General features: G+C 37.1%; 1 protein-coding gene and 1 pseudogene across 1 annotated transcript; both read right to left on the minus strand.

Moving 5' to 3' along the window:
• Nucleotides 1-5,329: 5,329 nt before the first annotated feature.
• Nucleotides 5,330-17,677, minus strand: LOC149089843 (cathepsin L-like). The gene is made up of 9 exons (XM_089250983.1): nt 17,561-17,677; nt 17,245-17,331; nt 16,955-17,104; nt 13,749-13,907; nt 10,355-10,478; nt 8,817-8,914; nt 8,525-8,685; nt 7,773-7,886; nt 5,330-5,625 (listed from the first exon to the last, which is right to left on the minus strand). Exons 1-9 carry the CDS (start codon nt 17,591-17,593, stop codon nt 5,526-5,528), a joined length of 1,026 nt encoding a protein of 341 aa, XP_089107109.1. The 5' UTR covers nt 17,594-17,677; the 3' UTR covers nt 5,330-5,525.
• LOC149089844 (U6 spliceosomal RNA) lies at nt 16,425-16,477 on the minus strand (annotated as a pseudogene).
• Nucleotides 17,678-22,819: the final 5,142 nt, after the last annotated feature.

The raw sequence follows: 22,819 nt of genomic DNA on the forward strand, positions 1-22,819 counted from the left end.
CCATCGAAAATACAGAATTAAAAAAAAAGGAAAGAAATGTTATCGTAACGTTAATGTATTCTCAATATACGGTATCTGTATTGATATCACATGACTTTTAAGTGTAGATTTTCGCTTTCTGTTGATAAAAGGAAAAAAAAGGTGAGTTTTTCCACAGGTGTGACTGATATATACCTCGCGTATCTTCTCCTCATTGAGTATTTCCCTCAGTGTTTCCAATAAAATGATATCAATCTGTCTGAATAAAAAATGCACGTGGATATGAAGGTGTCTGACAATAGATAACAATTACAATTTTTTTTTAAATACATATATTTTTGATGAAATCATTATCGTGTTCGAAAAACCGATTAATGAACAATGAGAATCAGTTAAAATACATAGATGACCGCGTGATTACGAGCAACGTGAGTGTTTTTCGAGTATTATGAATGATATCACTGGAAAAAAAATGGTCATAATAGTAAGAGTATTATTTCATCATGATGAAAACATTCTCTCAAAGTTTTATTCGGTGGACTTATAAGGAATTTACATTCTTATCGAATTTACCGAGTGGAACAATACTCAAATGGTGGATTAAATCATAGATCATATTGGTGTGAATGGTTTTACAAAGAGAGATCATTACCCGTTGCATTAACGTAATTATATTTATAGAATGACTATACATAGTGTATATCCACCAGAAGAGTAGCCCATATGTTTTATAAGATGTTTTTTGAAACCTCGCAAACAATGCGGCAGAAGTAGGTAACGAGAGCATGTCTAATTTTAGTAGATGGCGCTGGGTAAAAGACATATTTGGGTAGATCGTGTTAGCTGAAAAATTTTGCCACACTGCTTAAAACTTATTCTGCGAAACTCATTTACTACATGTTTCATAGAAGTAGGCCTGAAAGAGAGACGTGTCGGCACAAAATTCACGCAATATAATCTAGACCAATGTTTCGTAGCTTTTTTCGCTAATGGTCACCTTCAGACCATATTTTCTTCTCGTGACCCCCCATCTTGACCAGGCCAAGACTCCTTTCCAAGAGGATGGCCCTTTTTTCTTTTTGAATTGATTTTTAATTCTGGTGAGCGTCCGGTGAGCTTTCTTCTTGTGCTTCTTGTGAGGGTTCTTTGCTGGGCTGTCCAAACACAGCGGGAAGTAACTTCACGTATTTACATACTTACACGTAAAAATCATAGTACCAGATTTCATATTGTTGATCTTCTGTGAACATAGGACCCCGGGTCATGTCAGGATGGGCTCATGTGTCCAGATAGTCCAGGTTATTTTGGCAGCTCTGCTCTGTATTCTGAAAATAATCGCACTTTTTTCCCGTCATATTTTCTCCTTAAAAACTTTATTTCTTCCTAGCCTTTCTTTCTCAGCTCTCTGTGGTCCCCTGTCACGGCTCTCCCCTCTCACTTTATTTACACTTTTGTGGCCCCCTTAGAAATATCATAGGACCACTGTTGGGGGCATATGACCTAGGTCGAGAACCACTGATCTAGATCATAGTTTCATTTGAGATAATTTTTGTCGCACCACGACCATTTTCTGCACATGAGGGCTAATTAGACCGGGACCTACAATTTATTGCCATTCGGAATCGGCAATAAATGGTAGGTTCCGGTCTAATTAGAACTCGTGTGTGCAGAAAATGATCGTGGGGGGGACTCGTGGTTTCCTGCGGTCTTGTCGCCGTTTTTGCTGTACCTCAGTGTCAGGAAATTTTTCTGACAAGGACGAACCGGGTATCGAACTTGCGATACCTCTAAACATCCTTTGGTACTTTATTGCCATTCGGAATAAGCAATAAATGGTAGGTTCCGGTCTAATTAGAACTCGTGTGTGCAGAAAATGATCGTGGGGGGACTCGTGGTTTCCTGCGGTCTTGTCGCCGTTTTTGCTGTATCTCAGTGTCAGGAAATTTTTCTGACGAGGACGAACCGGGTATCGAACTTGCGATACCTCTAAACATCCTTTGGTACTTTAGGCGAGCATCTCATTATGGCAGGGGCGTACTCAGGGAGGGGCACAAGGGTCCCGTGCCCCCCCCCCCCCCAAGCCAACCAAAAATTAGGAAAATAAAATTTATATATAGGTGAAAAAAATATATCAAAAGAAAATATCTTTTAAATTCTATTTTAACCTATTTCTGTTAATTTAAATGTTTTTTGAAGGGTGATAACTCAAAATTTAACGGGAAGAAAATTTTTGTGTCCCCCTCCACAGATCGATCCTATGTACACTCCTAGTCCACGGCAACTTTGTAGAATCACAAAACAAAGTGATTCCAAGTTAAAAAAAAAAATAGTACAACGAAACAAATTACTTTAAAAAAAAACGTTTTACTTAAATTAACGTGAAAAAGCACCGCGCAACGTTAGTAGGCTGCAATAATGATATTGTTATGATTTGACAACAATTGCACTATGTGTTGACATCTCTCGATAGAAGTATGAAGCATTGTTTGAGTTCTTTTGCACTCCAGTAGATAGCATTGCTATTGCATTTAGCTAATTTAATTTATCAGCTTTCAATTTAATTTAAAAAGCTTCTTGAAGGTTAGTAACAGAAAACGCGTTGAAATAAATTCGTTGTGCCTCTCACAATCTGGTATTCCACCCCCTCCAAAAGTCGATCCTGCGTGCGCCCCTTGAGGCTACCATCATTTTAAAATCATTTCGATATTTTCTGGAAAACTTGAAAATGTTAAGAAAATTTAATTCGAAATAGATATTTTCGCGGCACGAGTAATTTTTGACTAACTATATTTGATAATACTACAGCTATATACAGTATTATTACCCTTTACTGTTTTGTGCATGTCGCTAATCGATAAATTCTCGAAAAATGGATTGTTGGATTGGTAGAAGAGCTTTACTGAACATTCAAATTAAAAGCCTATTCATGTGTGCATTGAACTGCTGTTGTAGTTGTCAAATAATGTTGGCGTCTTCAAAGTACATATATTTTATAGAGCAAGGTTATAAGATCAGTCAGGGATGCTACTACTACTACTACTACTACTACTACTACTTAACATACCGTAAATGCATTTCGTACACATTCCTATACGGAATTTCTAACTAACTGGTACATGCATGAATATGCGTGCACGTGCTGTGTATCTAAAGTGAAGTTTGTTTCTGTGTAACGCTTGTTATATGTGCAGTGTGCTGCCATATGTCATAAATTTTTTCTAATTATGAGTGAGGTGTAATGATTGAATAATTGTACCGTTCTAGGCCTGTTGCTCTCTGTGGCGAGACTTTTTATCGGAGAGATCGGCTCTCGCATTTGCACCTCGAAGTTGGTAACCAGTCAGGGGTTCTGCGAAGTAGGTGTTCTAAATTTCAACCTCATGTTCTCAAGATTTTCGTGAACGTTCAGAGTTTGGGAATCCACGTTAAAAATAATCATTATTGTATTATCGGTTTTATACCATATATGAAATGTTTATCATCAGAATTTTTCATGCGTTACCCGTGCATGAAAGAATCCATTAAAAAGAGATGGAATGGTCCAAAGGAGCGGTAAAGCTATGGATTTAGTACAGGATCCTATGGGCCTATGGGCCAACTTGAGTTGGGGGGTGGGGCGGCGATGGAAATAAAAGTTTTCTAAAGAAGGGAGCGATGGAACAAAAGTTTGGGAGACTACAGCGTAGGCTGATCAACCACTTAAGACTGCTGTATAAAATTGTCTATGGTCTATGGTCTAACCCAGGGGGTGGTCAAGAGCCGGCCCACGACAAGATGAAAAAAATATTATATTTTTGAATTTCTCTCAAAAAATTTTCCTTTCAAGCAAGTAAAACTAAAAAAATACACAAGACACACGGAAAAGATTTGGCTGAGCTGTGAGCAACTGACATGAACTCGAGGCTAAGAAACGCACAACCATAAAAATCTCGGGAGAAGATTGAGTTCACCACGTATGAAAAATTGGAGAAAAGATACACCGACATCACATTTCTATCGCGAAGTGCTTGAGAAAGGTTTCGCAACCATGAAGAAAGCAAAGTCCAAAATCCAACCATCAGCGGAAATTTTTCTAAAAAAGACCGCACTTAAAGGATCTACTGACTTCGCTGAATCTAATGAGTTGCAGCGATACTTGGAAAAAGTCACAGATGTGCCAACCCAAACATTTCTCTAAGACCAGTTTTGTGAACTTGCGGAGTGGATCTCTCGACTTTGACAAATACTCTGGAAAAATTTTACTGAGGAGCCGGAAGCAGCCCGTCTTACTTACTGACCGCCTGTATTTACTGACATTAAATACACCTTCCTAGCCTGTTTACTAGCCCGTCTGTAACCCCACCATCAGTCCTGAGAGCTGGGCATGGGGGGGGGGGGGTAAACTTTTTCGAGTCTGGTATAAAGAGATTGTAGTCCATACAGCAGATATTTATGCACTTTTTCCTTCTGCGCTAATTTCACTGTCTATGATAGCACACATAAATACTCTTTTCCAAAAAAAATGAAGAGTTCAGTTAATAATTAATTAATAATTATTTATAATTAGTATTTAGTTAAATGAAGAGTTTAGTTAATTAGTTAATAACTCCCGTCAAAATGTTTATGGCCCGCGATGCCATAGCAAGGAATCATATTGCGTGCAGCTTATATGCCAGAGTTCTTTCTCCCCTTGTGCATGTGGCTTTTATATTCATACATTTTAAGTCGGTTGAACTAGGGCTGGAACTGGAGCAAAGGTGACAGTCTTGAAGGGGCGATAAGTTTTAAACAAGAGAAAAAAAATTGTAATCTTCTCGAACAATGCAACTGCCCAGGAAAATTAGAAACTGCTCTAGATACAAATACAAATACAACGCCACAACAGGCAAAATGCCCAACGAGGTGGCTGAGAAAAAGATGCCCATAAAAATGTGGATGTCATATATTTCAAAAATATAGCAACCCAATTAAAAATGCAATTAACAAAAATTGTAAACAATATATACACATGATAAAATATTATACAATGCCCATAAAGAATACTTTATTGGAAGATATATTGGTTAGATATATTGGAAACTTCTCCAGAAAAATTCCGCTTCATAAATATTGGAAACTTTTCCAGCCATAGAAAAATTGGAAACTGCTCTGAAAAAACTGGAAACTGCTCTAGAAAAATTGAAAACTGCACTAGAAATACTGGAAACTCCTTTACAAAAAATGAGAAACTGCCCTTCTGGAAGAATCTGGCAATATTCCCCCCAATCCTTCACCGGGATGATCGAAATTGACGATTAAATGAAAATATTTCCTTAATGACCCGTAGAGGTTTATCATACCAAAGACCAGATGACGCAATGAAACTCATGTAGCATACGTAAGATAATAATTTATTTCATGATAATGTCATTCGTGTTATATGTACATAATACCCGCATTTTATTTCACGTTAAAAACAAACAAAAGAAAAAAACAAAATATTTCTTGTCTTTTTCCTTTCATTTCCAGCAATTTCTCAAATTTTTCAACTCCGTTTTTTTTTTTTTTTTTTTTTTTTTTTTTGTGCATCATATCAATGGATAGGTGGCTCTGGAAGCTATTCCGCATAGGTTGTCTTTGTTTCTAGCCATCAGGATATAGCCATCTAGGCCCCAGTCTGAACCCCAACTGCAATGAAAAAGATTGCGAGATTTTATACTGATCAGAAGCGATATAATGATTAATTATGCATAATAATCAAGTGTCGTTGGTGAATTAAATAAATGTTTAAAAAATTATCATTTTTTTGCCAGTGATTTTTTTTGTATGCGTAAAGCCCAGGTAGTGTATTGGCAAGATGTCTTCCACCATGAAGGTTACCGTCAGAGTCCACGCGTTCGATCCGAGAAAAGAGCATAGAAAAGACGTTCTTTACCTATAGGGCCTGGGGAGATTACCGATAGATGGCGTCTTCATTTCCCCGCACAACTCCATGGATAAGGAATTGCCGTATGTCGATATGACCAGAGTTGATGTGCGTACGGTTAAGTATTGTAATCGGTGAATTTGCCAAATATGAAAGCAAAATCCCAAATGAGTATATCGGGGGTAGAATTCATGTTAGAATTTGGCAGTATGGTAGAATTCATTAAATAGAAGTTGGTTATATTGGAGGTGGGGGAGTAATTACATACATAATTGCATACACACGAAAACCTGTAAAAATTCGTAAGATCAAAGAGTTTGTTAAATGAAAGTTTGTTAAATCGGGATACGATAGTGAAATTTGTTAAATGAGAGATCATTATATCGGGGTATAATTTGTTAAATGAGGGATCATTTTTCGTGTTACGATCGTTAAATTTGTTGAACAGGAGTTTGTTATATCGAGGTCCGTTTTCGGAATTCTTCAAAATAGGAGTTAATTATAAGAGTTATTTCGAAGATGTACGGAAAAATTCAATAAATTAGAGTTAATTATACCTGGTTCACTATAAATAATAAATCTTATCATAGCAATGAGACCAATTATCGTATTTACCAATACGAAATGACGATTATGTATAATAACGACGAATGTGATGGATTTAATACGATTTATTATACGTATTTACCAACGACGATTATGCATAATCGACGGAGAAAGTGTGATAAATTTAGGGATATTTATCAAACTTACCAAAATGGTTGTCGATTATGATCAGTAACCTGTTATTTACGCATATATAATAACCTTACTTATCGCATTTACCACGCGTAACATATACAGGGTGTCCCATCAAGACCACCCAAACTCTACACAGCCAGAGATGGTATTTTTTCGGCCTGAAATATACTGAGAGAAGCAAATCACTTTTCTTTCCAAATATCAGTTTCGGCATAGCATCCAGAAAATTCAATTTCTCAGTCTACACAGCCAGATTTTTCGCTTGGAATACATAAGAAATGCCCAAAGAACTGTACCTGTACGACCCATAGTTTTCGAGAAAAATGCGAAAGAAAAAGTATGACGTCATATCCGGTGAAAGGAAAAAAAACTTTATTGGAAAAACATGAACACACACACACACCTCGGTATTTGCATATATTTACATAGGAAGATGTTCAAAATATCCACCGCAAATATCGAGGCATGCATGCGCGCGCCGTGGAAAGTCCCGTCCCCCCCCACCCTTGCGCAGGATATGACGTCATACCTTTCTTTCGCATTTTTCTCAAAAAATATGGGTCGTACATAGGTTGACCATATTTCCTCGAGAGAAATACGGGACATTAAGATTCCAAATACGGGAAAATCCGGGACACAGCCAACTATCGCCAAAAATGACGCCAAAACCAAACAAAGTTGCCAAATATTGTTGAAATGACAGAAAAATCAAAATGGTGTGAAATGAACCATTACTGCAAATTGAAGTGGATTAAAATGAATTCCACGAAGAAAAACGTTCACCAAGATGAATGTGGGAGATTAATATTCTTATTTATAGTTGTAATTATCATGAAATAATTTATGAGTTGAAAAATAATGTCAATCTTTGACTTCAATAAAGAGTAAATATTCATGTAGTCTTCGTGTAAAATACGGGAAAAACCGGGACACTTTTGCCAAAAAGTCGGGACGACCAAAAAAACAGAAAATATCGGGACTGTCCCGGGAAATACGGGACGTATGGTCACCCTAGTCGTACAGGTACAGTTCTTTGGGCATTTTTTACGTATCCCAAGCGAGGAATCTGGCTGTGCAGAGTTGGGCGGTGCTGATGGGACCCCTGTATATGCTTACGATCCATATTTGAGAAAGAGACTTTATATTCACCAAATATAAAACAATTTACCTGTTTCTCACAATCCAAAAATCTTTGCCACGTTCATCTGTTCCGTAGCCTACGATGACAACAGCATGATTTAGGTTTTTAGGTCTACAGTCCTCTTCATCGTAAACTCCGCCTCTATAAATAAAAACCATCGTGGAAATTAACCGAAATCTGGTTGGGAATTTCATTGGCAAATATGTGTCTAAATTAAGTTATGCATTACTTATAAAGAGAAACGTAAATTTCGCAAATACAAAGTCCAAATTTCACAAAAAAAGTTTCTGAATTTTAAATTTCGCATTTATTCGCAAAATTTAAAAAAATCACAATTTTCAAATTAAGAATTTTGCAAAAAATATCCAAATCAAAAAATTTTGCATTTATCCGCAAAAAAATATTTTCACTCGCAAAAAAAAAATTCAAATCAAAAATTTTGCATTCATTCGCAAAACAAATCCTCATTCCACCCTGAAAATATTTTCCAAATTAAAAACTTTCCATTCATAAACAAAAGTACTTTCAAATGAAAAATTTTACATTCATTCGCAATAGCTAATTAAACTAACGACACAATTTGCTGTATAGTTTAATTACGAGGCCAATATTCAAATACTGTTCTTTTAGTTGAAAGTTCTAGAATTCAAATGCTCAACAAAATTACTACCCGTTTTCGTGTGGAAATCGAATTTTCCCATTTATTCATCCAAAATGACAAATATAGCATTTCTTGCATCATCATCAATACTGTAAGTACGAAAATTACGTATTCCTACCCATAAAGCATAAAACTTTTATGTTTGGCATCGATGGCAACAGCGATTGGCCCGACGGTGGACACTGCATATTTGAGAGCTTCTTCGTCGCCTTTAGGTATAAGAACATAACCAGTAGACTTTACAGCGACATCATTAGCGTCAAACCTGCATTCGCCTGGCTTATGGAATCATTAATAAACAAAAATAGGTTCATTAATATACGTGAATTCAATAATACGTAATTCAAAGAAGACGAGATACAATTTACGGTCATTTATTTTCCAAGTTGAAGATTCAGCCATTCTCTTACCCGTGATCGCAGAGGATAAATCTTCTCACTGTTAATACCGTTATTCTTGATGTAGACGTAGGCGTTGCTTGTAAGACCATGGTTGCATTTATCATCGTCTTTCGTAAAAAAAAGGTAGAAGATGTGATTCAAATAAATGTCAAAATTAAAAACACGTACGAGTTTTCACAAAAACTTTCTACAATTTCGGAAATTTACTACAATAGTTTATTTTTCCTTCAAACAAATACCCTTTTTCTGTATAGTGCTAATTATAGTACGCATAGTCTACGGCAGGGATCTTAACCTTTCAGACATCGCGGGTCGAATTGAAACTTCCCACGTAGCTCTCGGGCCAACAATTCGTATTGAGTTACTATATTTAGATTTGTAAGATGGAATCTAGATTTACAAGGGCTTCTCGTGTAATGTACAGTGACATCTCAACACAAGAGCCAAATTTATCCTGAAATTTCTTATATTTAATATTAATTTATATTTATACATTCCGATTAGTTCTGATATCATTTTTTTCACCAATTCTGAAATTTCTCAGATTAATTACTTTTTTTTTTTGATGATTCTGAAATAACTTTAAACGATTCTGTAATTATTTATCTTTAAATCATTTCCTTCTCACACATGCCGTTATTTTTTAATAATTATCAAAAAAAATTTATTCTCAAGTTTTCTTTCATTGATTCTTAAGTTATTTCTTTGGTTGCGTGCTCAGTGTGATTCAGTAATTTCAGTAATTCCGAGATTATTCTTGCTGAATCGATCCAGAACATACCAGAAATTTCTTGAATACATCAAAAATTTCCAAAGTATATTATAATATTCCAGTGTATGTTAGAAATTTTACCAAAGTAGAAATACTTCCAGAATATGTTAGAAGATTCATCAATACTAAATTATTTTAATAATCTTGGAAATATTTTTATTTCATTAATTTTAAAATTATTTCTTTCAGAAAAATTCTAATTTTTTTTTACATATATAAAAGTTTTTTTTCGCCATTTCTTTAAATTCCTCAATTAGGTACGCATTTTTAGACGCCAACTTTTCGGTCCAGGAATATATGAAATCAGGGACCTCAAAAACTTTTTGAGCACTCCCCAACTCGTCGAGATGGCCCTGGTTATGTATCAAATGCGCAACATTACTTGCAAATTTCGAAAGCCTTTCACAATTATATGTAACTTATTTTAATAATACTAATTCAATATAACTCAGTGGCCTGCGATTATATATATATATATGATCAAATTATTTTTTTTTAATTTAATCATTTCTTGATGCTTTTAGTCATTTTCTAAAAGTGATCGGTGCGCCACGGCAAAAAAATCCGAGGGCTGAATCTGGCCCGCGGGCTATGCGTTGAAGACTCGCAATTTCTAAAAAATTGACAGCATTTCTTTGGCTGGTTTTTTATAGGAATATCTTATTTAGAATATATTCTGAAGAATTCTGGAGACGGTGCTTCGATGCACCTTATCCACGTGCCATATCACTGATTCTTATATTTTTTCATAAGTAAGTTCTACTGGGGTTATTACCTTCAGGTTTTAAGCAATCGATGAGGTTCTGTTCACTAAAATCAATCAGTTTGCCGTACTTTTTCATGTATTGACTCTCTAATGCTCCTACGGATGCGAACGCCCAACATGATTTACAATGGCCCTGAAAAGCAAAAAACTTGATTAAAAATAAAATTAACCCTTCCGATGCTTCTGACGTAATATTATGTCGGAAGTTCTGTGGAAGAACTACAAACACCATTCTTTCCCTTGCCAAGGTGTTTGCACCGACTTTGAGATAAGAATGTAACCTTGAGATTTTTTTTGTGTGAGTAGATAAAAAATCTCCTCTAAAAGGCCAGGATTACACTGAAAAAGTATAATAAAAGATCTTTTACAAAACTTGATAAACAACCTATCATCCTGTAACCAATAGGCTAATTGGTTGACTATTTTTTTTCAGATTTAGTAAAAGATCTTTTATCAAACTTTCGAAGTGTAATTCTGGCCTAACTGGAAAAAATTCTTTTTCCCTTTTTTTCCCCCCACAAAACGCCTTGATTTTTGTTGGTTCCTTGCATTAGGGAGGAAAAAACCCATTCATTCAAAGGAGAGAGAAAGAACAAAAAACATATTGGAGAGCGGTTAATATATGCAAGATTCGTCGAAAGACTGGTTATTTGTGGAGATGAAGATTACAATGAAGAAAATTCATCACTGCCGCCACGGGTACTCGAACTCCGGTCTCTCGCTTGCCGGACGAGTGCTCTACCATCTAAGCTATGGAAGCAGACAGAATATTTCAACCTTGGAGAATATATATATATGTTGAAAGGCACCGTACATGGACGGCGTCAACGGATGGTTGTATTGACAAGTGGAGAGGACGTTTCTATATGCATATGGCCATCTGGTTGGCCTTCATTCAAAAAAAAAAACAATGCGAGCGAGGGCCGGAATTAGAGGGGGGTAGGGGAGGCAACTGCCCAGGGCGGTAAAATTATGGGAGTTGGCAATTTCAAATGAAAACAAAGAGCCGCATTATAATATTATCGAATTTTAAATTGGTTGGGGTGGTAAAATCATGTTTGCTCCGGGCGGCAAAAATCGTAGTTATGTCCTTGATGCGAACACACTTCAGTATATTTTAGTGGCAATTCGCTAATCTCTCAGGATTGTATCTCGCCATTAAATCTAGACATTTCGATGAAAATGGTGTCACATTTCATAGGATTTTTTCTGTCCTTTCCAAACATGAGCATAGTTTGCATGTGCGTTTTTAAGAAACTTCACAAATCCAGGTTTTTTTTCCAGACTTGAAGCATTTCCTTCCATAATCCTTCATCTACCATGACTCGAAAACGGTTATTTGATATGACAGGGTTGCTATGGTGTTTTATGTCCCATTGGGCTTGTTTATCACCCTCTTTCATCTGGCAGATTAGGTCACGTTCACCCTGTATACCTAGTATAGAGAAAGGCCTGGGGAAAATCCTGGTTTGAAGGCCTTCCCAATCACAATGTTAGAGATCCATAGTACACAGGGCCAGAAATATTAGGGCCGTAAAAATAGCTCAACATACACGAATTTTATATACATATTCCATCATGACTGCCTAACAAATTCTGTGGAATTTCAAGCATGTGCATAAGAACACTTGCATCGTTGCTGAAGGGGGAGAAAATTGCAAGCGTGTTAAATTTTTTTTTACATGCCCCGGGTCGGGCATGTAGCCGAAAACAATTACATGCCTGAACAAATTTTTTACATTCCCAGGACATGTCGGGCAATAGATTTAAGGTACGTCCAGCCCTCGTACGTACCGTATGAAAATAACAGTTGATAGTAATAGTAGCCACTCGAAAGGCTTGGCCTTAAACAAAATAGACGTATATAATATCATGCTCTGTTTGCGCATCTTGGATCGAACACAAGTCACGTAGTCCCCATATCTATTAAATTATTGCTTGTCTACAGGAGCAGATTCGAATTAACCTTCCAGCATCTCTAAATTCTTTCCCCTTGGCCTAAAAAAAATATGCTGTAACATATCTCCGAGATCAATCTAAGATGCATCAAGAATGCTTTTGTTGCACTTTTTATTTGTAACTCGGAAATTCCCAAGTCGTGGAGTGCATACACATACAAGATGTCCCATGAATTCGTGAATAGTTCAAAAAATTAATAAAAGATGAAGGAATTGGTATATGCTAATGCGGTTTGCGAAAAAAGTTATTCTCACGAAGCGGTTTGTCTGTTGTTGTTGTTGTGTGTGAGTGTTTTACAGAAGAAAATAATTTAAATTTTTATTGATAGATGGCGCAGCATGGAATCAAACCAAGAATTATTGGACTTGACTTTTTCTTCAATCTCTTCCGTGTCTGAAACGTTCGTAAAGCTTCATCCAGTGATTCGTGGCTGAGGTAAAACAACTTCACCAATAGTACTTCATCCACCAATGTCAACATCACAATGAATGCCTTATGTAAGCGCCAGTAACCGGAAAATTGCTCGAGTGGCGCAGTGGTAAAATGCTCGTCTACCATCATGAAGACGGCCATCAGGTCTACGGGTTTGATCCAGGGGAAGGACATAAATAGCAAGTCCTTTCACCACCGATAGACATAAATGAAACCAGTTATTTCCAGTTTGAATTTGAAACGAAGAAAAGCATTACTAGTGTTTCATGGAAATTAAAGAAACATCTGTTAAAATTACTTCACAAAATTACATTGGAGTCATTATTATCTCTTAAAATCCGTAAATACTTTTTTTTTCTATTCTCGTAAATGATAAATAGACCATTTGTTTCATTTACACCGACTTTAAATGCAAATACAGTGAAACTCCGCGGCAACGATATGCGATATAACTATAAAAATTCCCTCTAAAACGATAATTTTTTAATTTTTTTTTTGGAAATGTCTATACGCTCTCCGGTCTAATGCAAGTCTTGACAAATCCCGGGAGCCAGGTCGCTACGGCGACTGTAAAATCGATATTGGGGCTTAAAATTTTCTAAATGGGAATTGACTGAATTAGAGTCTAAGGATGACACAATTTTTTTTCTGATTTCATTACGTACGTACGTCTGTTTACATGGCAGGAGCTTACAAAGCCCTGGAAAAGTAGGAAAAAAAACATTATCTCTAGGGCTGTGTTTTTTTTTAGCAGAAACCACGCTTGGCTCCTAAGAAATTTGGCTGGCGTCTAAAAAAATATCTAGGCGCCAGCTATGTCAAGCCCTTCTCTAATGTTGAACTGTTGCCTCTCGATATAACGATAGTCCTTCAACAACGATATGGTTTCTTGGTCCGTAGAGTATCGTTATATCGAGTTATCACTAAAAATTACCACAAACGACACTTTTTTTCTACTTTTTAAATATTTAAATTTATTTAGGAGATGTGCTCCAGTTTTTTTTTTCCTCACCTGATTTTTAACGCCAGTGACGTATCCTTCATGCCTCCAATCGACAGTCGCTGGATATGTCGTGTTCTTGGGAACTGAGAAAACTTCAGTGGGTGATTCAGCTGCTTCCATTTCACCACCACCGAATCCGAAAAAAATCTCGTCCAGGTCATCGAGTGTCTGGGAAATAGAGTTCATGAATAGATGGCAACGACATTTAGTCAAGACATAAATATTGTCGGTGAACAGAAACAAAGTCCAAGTAAATTATACACATATTCAAGCATTATTATTACACTGAATTGGAACTTTATTCTGACCAACCAGCTCGTCAATATTTCGTTGGGCCCTCTTCTGCCTTTAATACAGGGTCGACTATTGGCATGGGACTACGGAATGATAATAGGTAGGTAATTTGTGCTGCGATTCGCTTCACTGTTACCGTTCTACTGTCTTTTACAAGTCTGGAGAGTCCATTTCGCCCGAACATTCACCAGTCAGTGACTAATACAATTTGTACATTGAGAGACTCAGTTTTTTGCCCGGCAATCCAGTCTTTACATAATCCAATCAAATCACCAACTCAGTGGTTCTCAACCTTTCTCAGCTGCGACCCAAAATCAACAACGTGATCAACTTATCGACCCATCGGTCTATTTTTAATTTAATTCTTATTAAATATTTCTGATTAATAAAATGTTCATTTTGTGAAATGTTTATTTGGTGAAACCAGTTCATGGTATCTAAACAGATGGGTAAACAGGGCTCCCCTAAGTCAATTATCAATTAAATTATCGAAGGATTCCACCGACTCTGAAATTATTTCTTTCATAAATACTGAATTTTCATTAGCCTTCCAGTGGTCGCGCGAATGGGGGATACACGGTAACAAGGAAAACGCCTATTTCCCACGTATGTGCGATCGCTGTAAGGTTAATCTCGAAATTATTTATTTCATGAGAGACTTCTGGATTTTCGTATAGCTCTGACATATTATTTTTCTCATGAGTTCGGAATTTCCATTTATTCTGCAATTATTTTTCATTAATTTCAGAATAATTTTCCTTTTCTTTTAAAATAACTTTATGTATCAATTACAATTCACTGTTTTATCAATACTACTGTCTCAGAAGCTAAGCTTTCTTTTTTTCTACTAGCCTAGCCCTTTAGCGGCAACAATGTGACGCCATAGCTCATTTGCTTAAAATTGTCACGTGGTGATGGAAACTCAGTGTATAAATTAATGCAGAAATATTTAGATTAGAGATTTAAATTATTTAATAATGTCTTAATATCATCATACACATACGGTATTTTTTGTGCGTGCGTGTGTGTCTTTTGCTGTCCAATTTTTCTGCCAAGTGCATACTCTTCGCAGCTGTCATTTTATTTTGATCGGAAAGATTTTGGTGCATTGTACTGGGTGTCCTGTAATCGTTAATGCGGTCTTTATCTCATCAACCGTCCGTCGTAGAGGCATATAGGTTCAATTTGAAAAATGCTCAAAAGGCGTTCAAAAATCACCCTGCACCAGTTTTGGGAGTGAAAAATACAGTGTGTAACAAAATACGAAATCTAAATTTTTATACGGTCTTCTTGGCCTCTAACTTCAAATTAGAAATTTGTTGCCCTATCTCTCCTGAGTCCAACAACAACAAAAAAAAACTTCAAGTTTCTAAGTGCAATATTCGCTGAAATATTCGAATTCGAAATTCGGAGAAAATGTGGCAAAGAACAAAGGAATGAGGGAAATAAGCGTTGTCTGTTAGTCTTTGCTGTTTTTCCATAATTTTCCTCCAATTTTTGAATTCAAATATCTTAGCGAATATTGTACATAGAAGCATGAAATTTTTTCTGTTGGCCTCAGAAGAAACAGGGCGGCGGGCCATGCTCTGGTTAGGAAGCAACAACTTCCAAATTGGAAGTTAGAGGACAAGGGGACTGTATACAAATTTTGAACTTTTATTTTGTGACACCCTGTATTTTCACTCTGAAAACTAGTACAGAATAATTTTTGAACGACTTTTGAGCATTTTTTAAATTGGAATCACACCCCTACGACGGATGGTTGATGAGATAAAAGGCCGCATTAGCATTTACAGGATACCCTGTATGCGACTATTTCAAGTTTTAAAAGAGCATAAATATGGTTTCACCGTGATTATTTCATTATATATTTGAAGTTAAGTGAAATAATTTAAGAGTCGAAGTGGCCCGAACTGTGGAGTGAATGAACGAACGCCCAAGAAAACAGTTATCGGGCGAGATCTGACATATGGATAGTAAAGGGTCAAGCCAAATAACTACTTCATGAATTCTAATTGGATGATTTGATCTTTTCACTTTACAAATAATCCCATTTGTCAACTTTTTTACATTAGGACTTTCTTTTCTAGTCTCGAGCACTTTATGTCTATCATCAAAAGAGCACTTAGTAACATGTGAACATGCTAAAATTTAAATAAGCATAATGACGGTCCTTCATTTTAATGCGACTTGAACGATGTGTTTCAATGTGGTGATCAAATCTGTACCACTCCAGTGAGAAAATTGGTGTAAGCATTGAGCGCATTTTGATAATTCGGCGAGCATCAGTGCTCGTTATATACAGTATAGGTTTTATTTAGATCCCGGCACCAAGGGAAAGTTATGAACCAGTCCGAATTATATCGAAACACATAAATTGAAGTAACACAATAATCTTCTCTGTATCGTTCCAATTTTAGTATATGTACTGCCGAAGCGAGTACGGCTGAGTACGAGGCGAGTGCCGTTGGCTTCGTGCGTGGTCGAGAGTGGCGCGTCCGTTGGGGCCCTTGTTGCGAGGCGTCCGTGTTTTTCTTGGTGGGGGTAGTGTCCCCGTCCTGTGGAGGGTTCTCTCTCGTGTCCGCGGTGGAGGTTCGTCAGGATGGTCGGGAGTCTCCCTTCACGGGGCGTGTTGGGGCGTTGTGGGCAGCGTCGGCGGGGCTGAGGAGGGATTGCGCCCGCGGTGCTGTCCTGGCTTGTCGAGCGGTGATGTGCCCTGGGATTGGGGGTTTGGGTGTGGGGGTGTGGATGTTGGTCCCGGCCGGGTTGAGTTTTTTTCCGGCACGCCCACGATCTCACGATCAATGAGCTTATATCGCAAAAGCGACAGAGCCTGGGCGTGCTCGGTTCTATACTATACTATACTAACACAATAATGCGTAATAATTATATACGATGAATGAATGCCGTATAAATCTCACCATATCACTGAACGGGTTTTCTTTTAACTTGAAACTGAAGAGGCCGTTGTCGAAATTCGAATTGTGATCAAATATGAGGTTCATATTAGTTTCATATATCCCTCGCTTCGTTTTCTCTTCCACATCCGAGTACATCTTTTTGAAAAGTTTCTGGAAAACAAAAAAACAAACAAGTTTATTTTTTTCATCGAACCAAAAATTATTGAGACAGATATATACAAGTAAAGTTATGATCTAAAAAAGGAAAGAAAATAAACTTAATTATTTATTTCTTTCCTTCAGGAACTTACTTTGAAATTCCCCCAGTGGTTGTCCCAGTCGGCAGGATCCGCAATAACTGACCCAATGGCCAATAAACACAAGCAACACTGCAGCATCTGAAATCAAATAAAGTCAGTGATTAACTGATTAACCACAAAGAAATAGATTTAGCGAAAAAAAAACTATTACTAAAATATTTCCGACATATACATATAACCGGTAGGTATACTACACTGTCACATTTGTATCTTCCTGATTATAATGTTGTGGGATCTTTCTGATTATAAGATTATGGAATCTTCCTGATTATAATACTATGGAATATATGAGTTAAGAATTAATTACTGAGATGGAAGTTTTTTTACACCCGAACCGCATTATTTCAAATTTCGGAAATCGCGTCTTGAAGGAGAGTTGAAATGAGCGATGCTGTTTGCATCAAAGATACGCCGCAAAAGAAAGAATTACTTTCCGAGATTTGTGGTCACTGTGGATCACTTGTGGATCGAGTATGACGTTACTAATCTTCTCCAGAGTATTTATCCAAACGAATTATAAGCAGTAGTATAAATATCTAAAGGCCGAGTAAATGATCAGTGCGTTGTTTCTCGGTGCTTTTTTGAAACCTCACCGATGATGATGAAATCACTTTTTCAAAGTTTTTGTTTCAAAGTGTTCAAAAAACATCTATATCAATTTCCTTTTTATTCAACGGCAAGTGTGATGAATTCAATCGAATTAGACACGCTAAAAGAAAATAATTGTTCCGTAGAAATAATTTGATAAACGAAAATGAGACAGGGCTAGAAGCAAGAAAATGAAACTTGTATGACATTCATGCATTTCTTCCTCTTACTGTTCTTTTTTTTCTAATTAGAGATGTATTATGAAGGAGCCAGTGAAAGGAAAACCTTGGCCCGGATGAAAAGTCATCTTTCAGTGTCTGAGGCCATGTTGTCACCCGATCAGGATCCAGCACATAGACGGATTCGAGGTTGGTTAAAAAGTCTCGCCACGGAGAGCAACAGGCCTACAGCGATAGAATTATTATTATTATTTTTATAATAACGTGATCGTTACGTATTCCCAAGGGATCAGCATGATCCGTCTTGTTTTGTTAGGGAATTTGTTAGTAGTAAACATCCATGCCCGAACCGGGATCATCACGTCATAGAAAAAATGGTAGCAGATGGCAGCGCTAAAAGCATTACACAAAAACAAACTTCGCCGCTGTGGTGGTCGCGAGGTCACGGGTTCGAACCCCACCGTCGCCGCAATGATGATCGGCTGAAGTTGGTTTTCTGTAATCCCCAACTGCGCGAATACGAGCCGAACTTCCCGTAAAAAAGTCTCGCCAAAGAGAGCAACAGGCCTACAAATATTCCATCATTACACTTCTGCCATATAGATTGCAGCACTGAAAAATCAGACAAAACACTAGATACTCCCTCAGACTGTTAGGTACACACATTTACGTCACAACTCACTAGGAGTAAATTGCTCATAGATAGCGATAGACCTGAGTTGTGTTCGGTTGAAAGAAAGAAAAAAATTCACGCTAGGTTCACAACACATGCACGCACTTTCCAACGTGTACCAATTCGTTAGACGTTCCGCAGAGGAATATGGACGAGGTGCATGTGTGGAGTTTAGTAGTAGACGGATTCGAGGTAGTAAATTGCTCATGGCGATAGATCTGAGTTGTGCTCGGTTTGAAAGAAAGACCGACTGGAGCAAAAGACGGTTGTGGTGAACTCGACTTTAACCATCGTTCGAAATATATATATATATTTATCGTGTGTATATATATATATATTAATTATTTTCATTACTACTACTACTTAACCGTACACGCATCTCATTAACATTCCCCAGGGAAATTTCCAACGAATTTGTACAAGCAGGAACAGGTGTTGCGACACATGAAATGTTCGAGGGGGGCGGTAGAAGCTACGGGTATAACATAGGATCCTATGGGTTAGATTGCATTGGGGGCGATGGGACAAAAAGGTAAGGAAACTATGAGTTAGAGCAGTGATTCCCAACCTGGACGTTAACGCCCCCCTGGGGGGCGATGGAATGTGTCAGGGGGGCGGTAGAAGCTACGGGTATAACATAGGATCCTATGGGTTGGATTGCGTTGGGGGACGATGGGACAAAAAAGGTTGGGAAACTATGAGTTAGAGCTATGTGTGTTTCGTGTTCTAGAGGTGCTGCCATCTGCCTTCCATATTTTGTAGTGGAAATGGAAAAAGACCTGAGTTTTTCACACTGACTCCTCCATGAAGTCCCAAGGCAAAGGCAGTAGTACAGCGCCATCCTGTGGCGAAGCGGTGGAATTACGCAAAAACTTCAATTATGCTTGGATAGTCGAAGTAAACAATGCTATCTTATAGCGAGTAGCAGAGCTGGAGCGTGTTCTGGAAAAGTTCTGCTGCGTAATCGCTTGTATGAAAAATTCGATTACTTTCGAGAGTTTTCGAATATGTTCTACGCACCGAGGACGCGTGGTACAAATACGGGAGACAACCGAGAGTTGGACAGTTCCCAAAGTTTGAATTCAGAGCGACAAATGCGATCTGAAAAGCGAAATATAGTGCGACTAGTTGTGACTATAGTTTCTTAGTGAAAATACAGTGTTTTTGATTGGTATTATTTTGATTGAAGTTACGTAACTTTTGTGTGGATTTGTATAAATATGGAAAAGAAACGAAAGATAGATAAGTGAGTGCAGAACATTTAAAGAGCAATGAGGATATCAATATTTCGTGATTGAGTCAAGTAATAAGGCAATGTGTATAATTTGCAATAACACAATATCAGTCCTGAAAGAATACAATATAAAACGCTATTATGAGACTAAACATTCTCAGAATTACTCCAAATTTACAGGAAGCCTACGGTTAGAGCAATATGAATCTTTGAAATGCGAGTTGAAATCTCAACAATTGTTGTTTAAGAAAATAAATGCTGAACTCGTGCTTGTTTCCGCGTAGCTCATTCAATAGCGAAACATGGGAAAGCATTTACTGACGACGAATTAATTAAGAATTGCATGATTGCAGCAGCAGAACAAATATGTCCAGAAAAAAAGCTAATTTATTTAAAAACATCAGTTTGTCAGCAAACACTGTGGCTCAAAGAGTAGATGATATTGCAGAAAAGATATTAACTCAATTATGTCTAACAAAAATCGACACTTAGAGTGGTTCTCTTTGGCCCTGGATGAGTCAATAGATGTTTCAGATACTGCTCACAGATGATACTGATAGATATTTACTTTTTATTCGAGGGATAGATAAAAATAATGAAAAGTGTATGTGTGAAGAGCTTCTTAACGTTCATAGCATTCAGGACACGACCACTGGAGAAAATATTTTTAAAGGACTTGAAAATGCTTCAAATCATGAACAATCTTCAATGTAAAAACTTGAAGTGTTTCACTAATGATGGCGGCAAAAACGTTTGTGGAAAAAGTGAAGGCGTCGTTGCTCTCGTATCAAAGGCCGTAGAAAATGACGGACGGTGGTTCAAAACCATTAAACGTACATTGCATCTCTCTCTCTCTCTCTCTCTCTCATTCATCAACAGTCGATATAGAAACCCATGCCCCACAACTTCAAATGAAAATTATTGATTTGCAGTGTAGCAATATTTTTTATGAAAAATATTTAGTCATCATTGCTGGTATTTTGTGGGTCTTCCACTCACATAGTTTGATCAGTAGCATAACTTTGCTCGTGGCTTTTTTTTCCGCTTTCGCACGACTTATGTGACATTCTCCAAATTGAAATATACAAAAAATATTTACAGATCCAAATTAACTGATGAGCATTTGAAGTCGCTGCTGATAATTTCCACTAGTAAACTTGATCCACAGCTACAAACAATTGTCAGTGGAAAGTTACAGCTACAAAAATCTCATTAATCATAATTATAATGTTTAATTTCATCATGTGAATTACCTATGTATGCCACATATTGTAAGTTTTTAGGATAAATCTCATATCATATATTAATTACGGTTAAAATTTTCAATTTCATTATGTATGTCACTTAGTATTTCTTAATTGATCATTAAATAAAACATCTGATAATTATTTTGTATGATTAACTTACATTGTAAATTTTACAATGTAATCAAAATAAACTATCGCGGGCCGTAGTTTGGGAGCCCCAGCTCATAGAACGAAAACCTGTACAGTGAAACCTCGATATAATGATACCGTAAACCAGGGGCGTAGCCAGGAATTTCGTTCGGGGGGAGGGGACCAAAGTGATAGAAGAATAGATTTGGCCATCTTTTTCCCTTTTTTCGGTCATTTTCTCACAGTTCGAGGGGACCAGACCCCCCCCCCCAAGTCCCCCTCCTCGCCACGCCCTTGCTGTAAACACGGGCTATTTGGCCCTGGGGTGTTACTTTTTTCTAAAACGAAAAAAAAAAAATGCTTTAAACACGTGTGCTACAAGCTGATTATTTCAGGTTCACATAGTAGCCAGCAATTTCGCCAGGCCGTAGCACTAGTTAGGCAAGCCTACCTTCCAGAGTTGTAATATTCGCCGCTAGGTTGCAGCAGTGCTGTTTTCATAACCCTATTAAATACACGTTTTGTTATTATCAAATAAATTTCATAAAAGTATTATAGAAAGGGTATTTGTTCCATCAATCTTTTAGAGAAAGGTTTGAACTATCTAAAAAATTGCCTAAAATCTCATCATTTATTATTTCTTATTTTCTATCATAAGAGTAAACAAAAAGTTTTATAAAAGTGGGCCAAAGTAAGCAGTATTTACGGTATTCAGCGATCCAAGAAAAAATATCGTAATAAAGGGATAATCGTTATTTCGAGAGACACCATTGTCATCAAATTTATGCAGCTTTTTTTGCGGCATTTTTCCTGAAAATTAGCATTGTTAGTACCACTAAAAAAATGCGTCTTTGAGTATTTATTCACCGCAAGAAGGTTTTAATTTATTAGTTGATAAACAAAATTCAGTTGAATATATTGAATAGGAGTTTATTGCAAACACTTTGGTGAACACAAGAAAAAGTAGCGATACCTAAAACTTCAACATTTTCGATCGGGTTTTCAACATTTGATCAGAGTGGTACCATATACTGATATTTTTTTTTCAAACCGAGCACAACTCAGGTCTATTGCCATAAGCAATTTACTACCTAGTGAGTTGTGCCGGAAGTGTAAGTGCGTGTACCTAACAGTTGAGTGCGTATCTAGTGTTGTGTATGATTTTTCAGTGCTGCCATCTATATCTCAGAAGTGAAGTGAGTGTAGTGTTTGCAGGACTGTTGCTCTCTGTGGCGAGACTTTTTAACGGGGAGATCGGCTCACATTTGCGCCTTGAAGTTGGGAACCACAGAAAACCAACTTCCGCCGACCACCACCATATACTGATATTATTAGGCGTCCTCGGAAGAACTAAAATACGTGACGAGTTTAAAAATATATTGAAGGTTATTTCTAGCGAAATAAAAAAAAAATGGCTGTAGCAGTTTCAAAATCACACGCATTCTAATCTCTTTGCCGTTGGCCATTGAAACTTATTTCTAAATGGAGAGAAAATATTCAAATAACATGTATAATA

The sequence above is a fragment of the Pholcus phalangioides genome, unplaced genomic scaffold (assembly GCF_987345545.1).
Source record: "Pholcus phalangioides strain wild (caught in Gottingen) unplaced genomic scaffold, Ppha-v1.0 ptg000001l_1, whole genome shotgun sequence".
NCBI classification, from domain to species: Eukaryota; Metazoa; Arthropoda; class Arachnida; order Araneae; family Pholcidae; genus Pholcus; species Pholcus phalangioides.

What these genes read in the sequence shown, in the direction of transcription:
- LOC149089843 (XM_089250983.1), bottom strand. Translation starts at nt 17,593, where the DNA reads ATGCGGTTCGGGTGTAAAAAAACTTCCATCTCA. An exon ending in AAAACCCGTTCAGTGATATG is followed by an intron (nt 13,908 to 16,954) that starts GTGAGATTTATA and finishes TCTATTTCCCAG; the next exon opens with ACACTCGATGACCTGGACGA. An exon ending in TTTTGGATTGTGAGAAACAG is followed by an intron (nt 5,626 to 7,772) that starts GTAAATTGTTTT and finishes TTTTCATTGCAG; the next exon opens with TTGGGGTTCAGACTGGGGCC.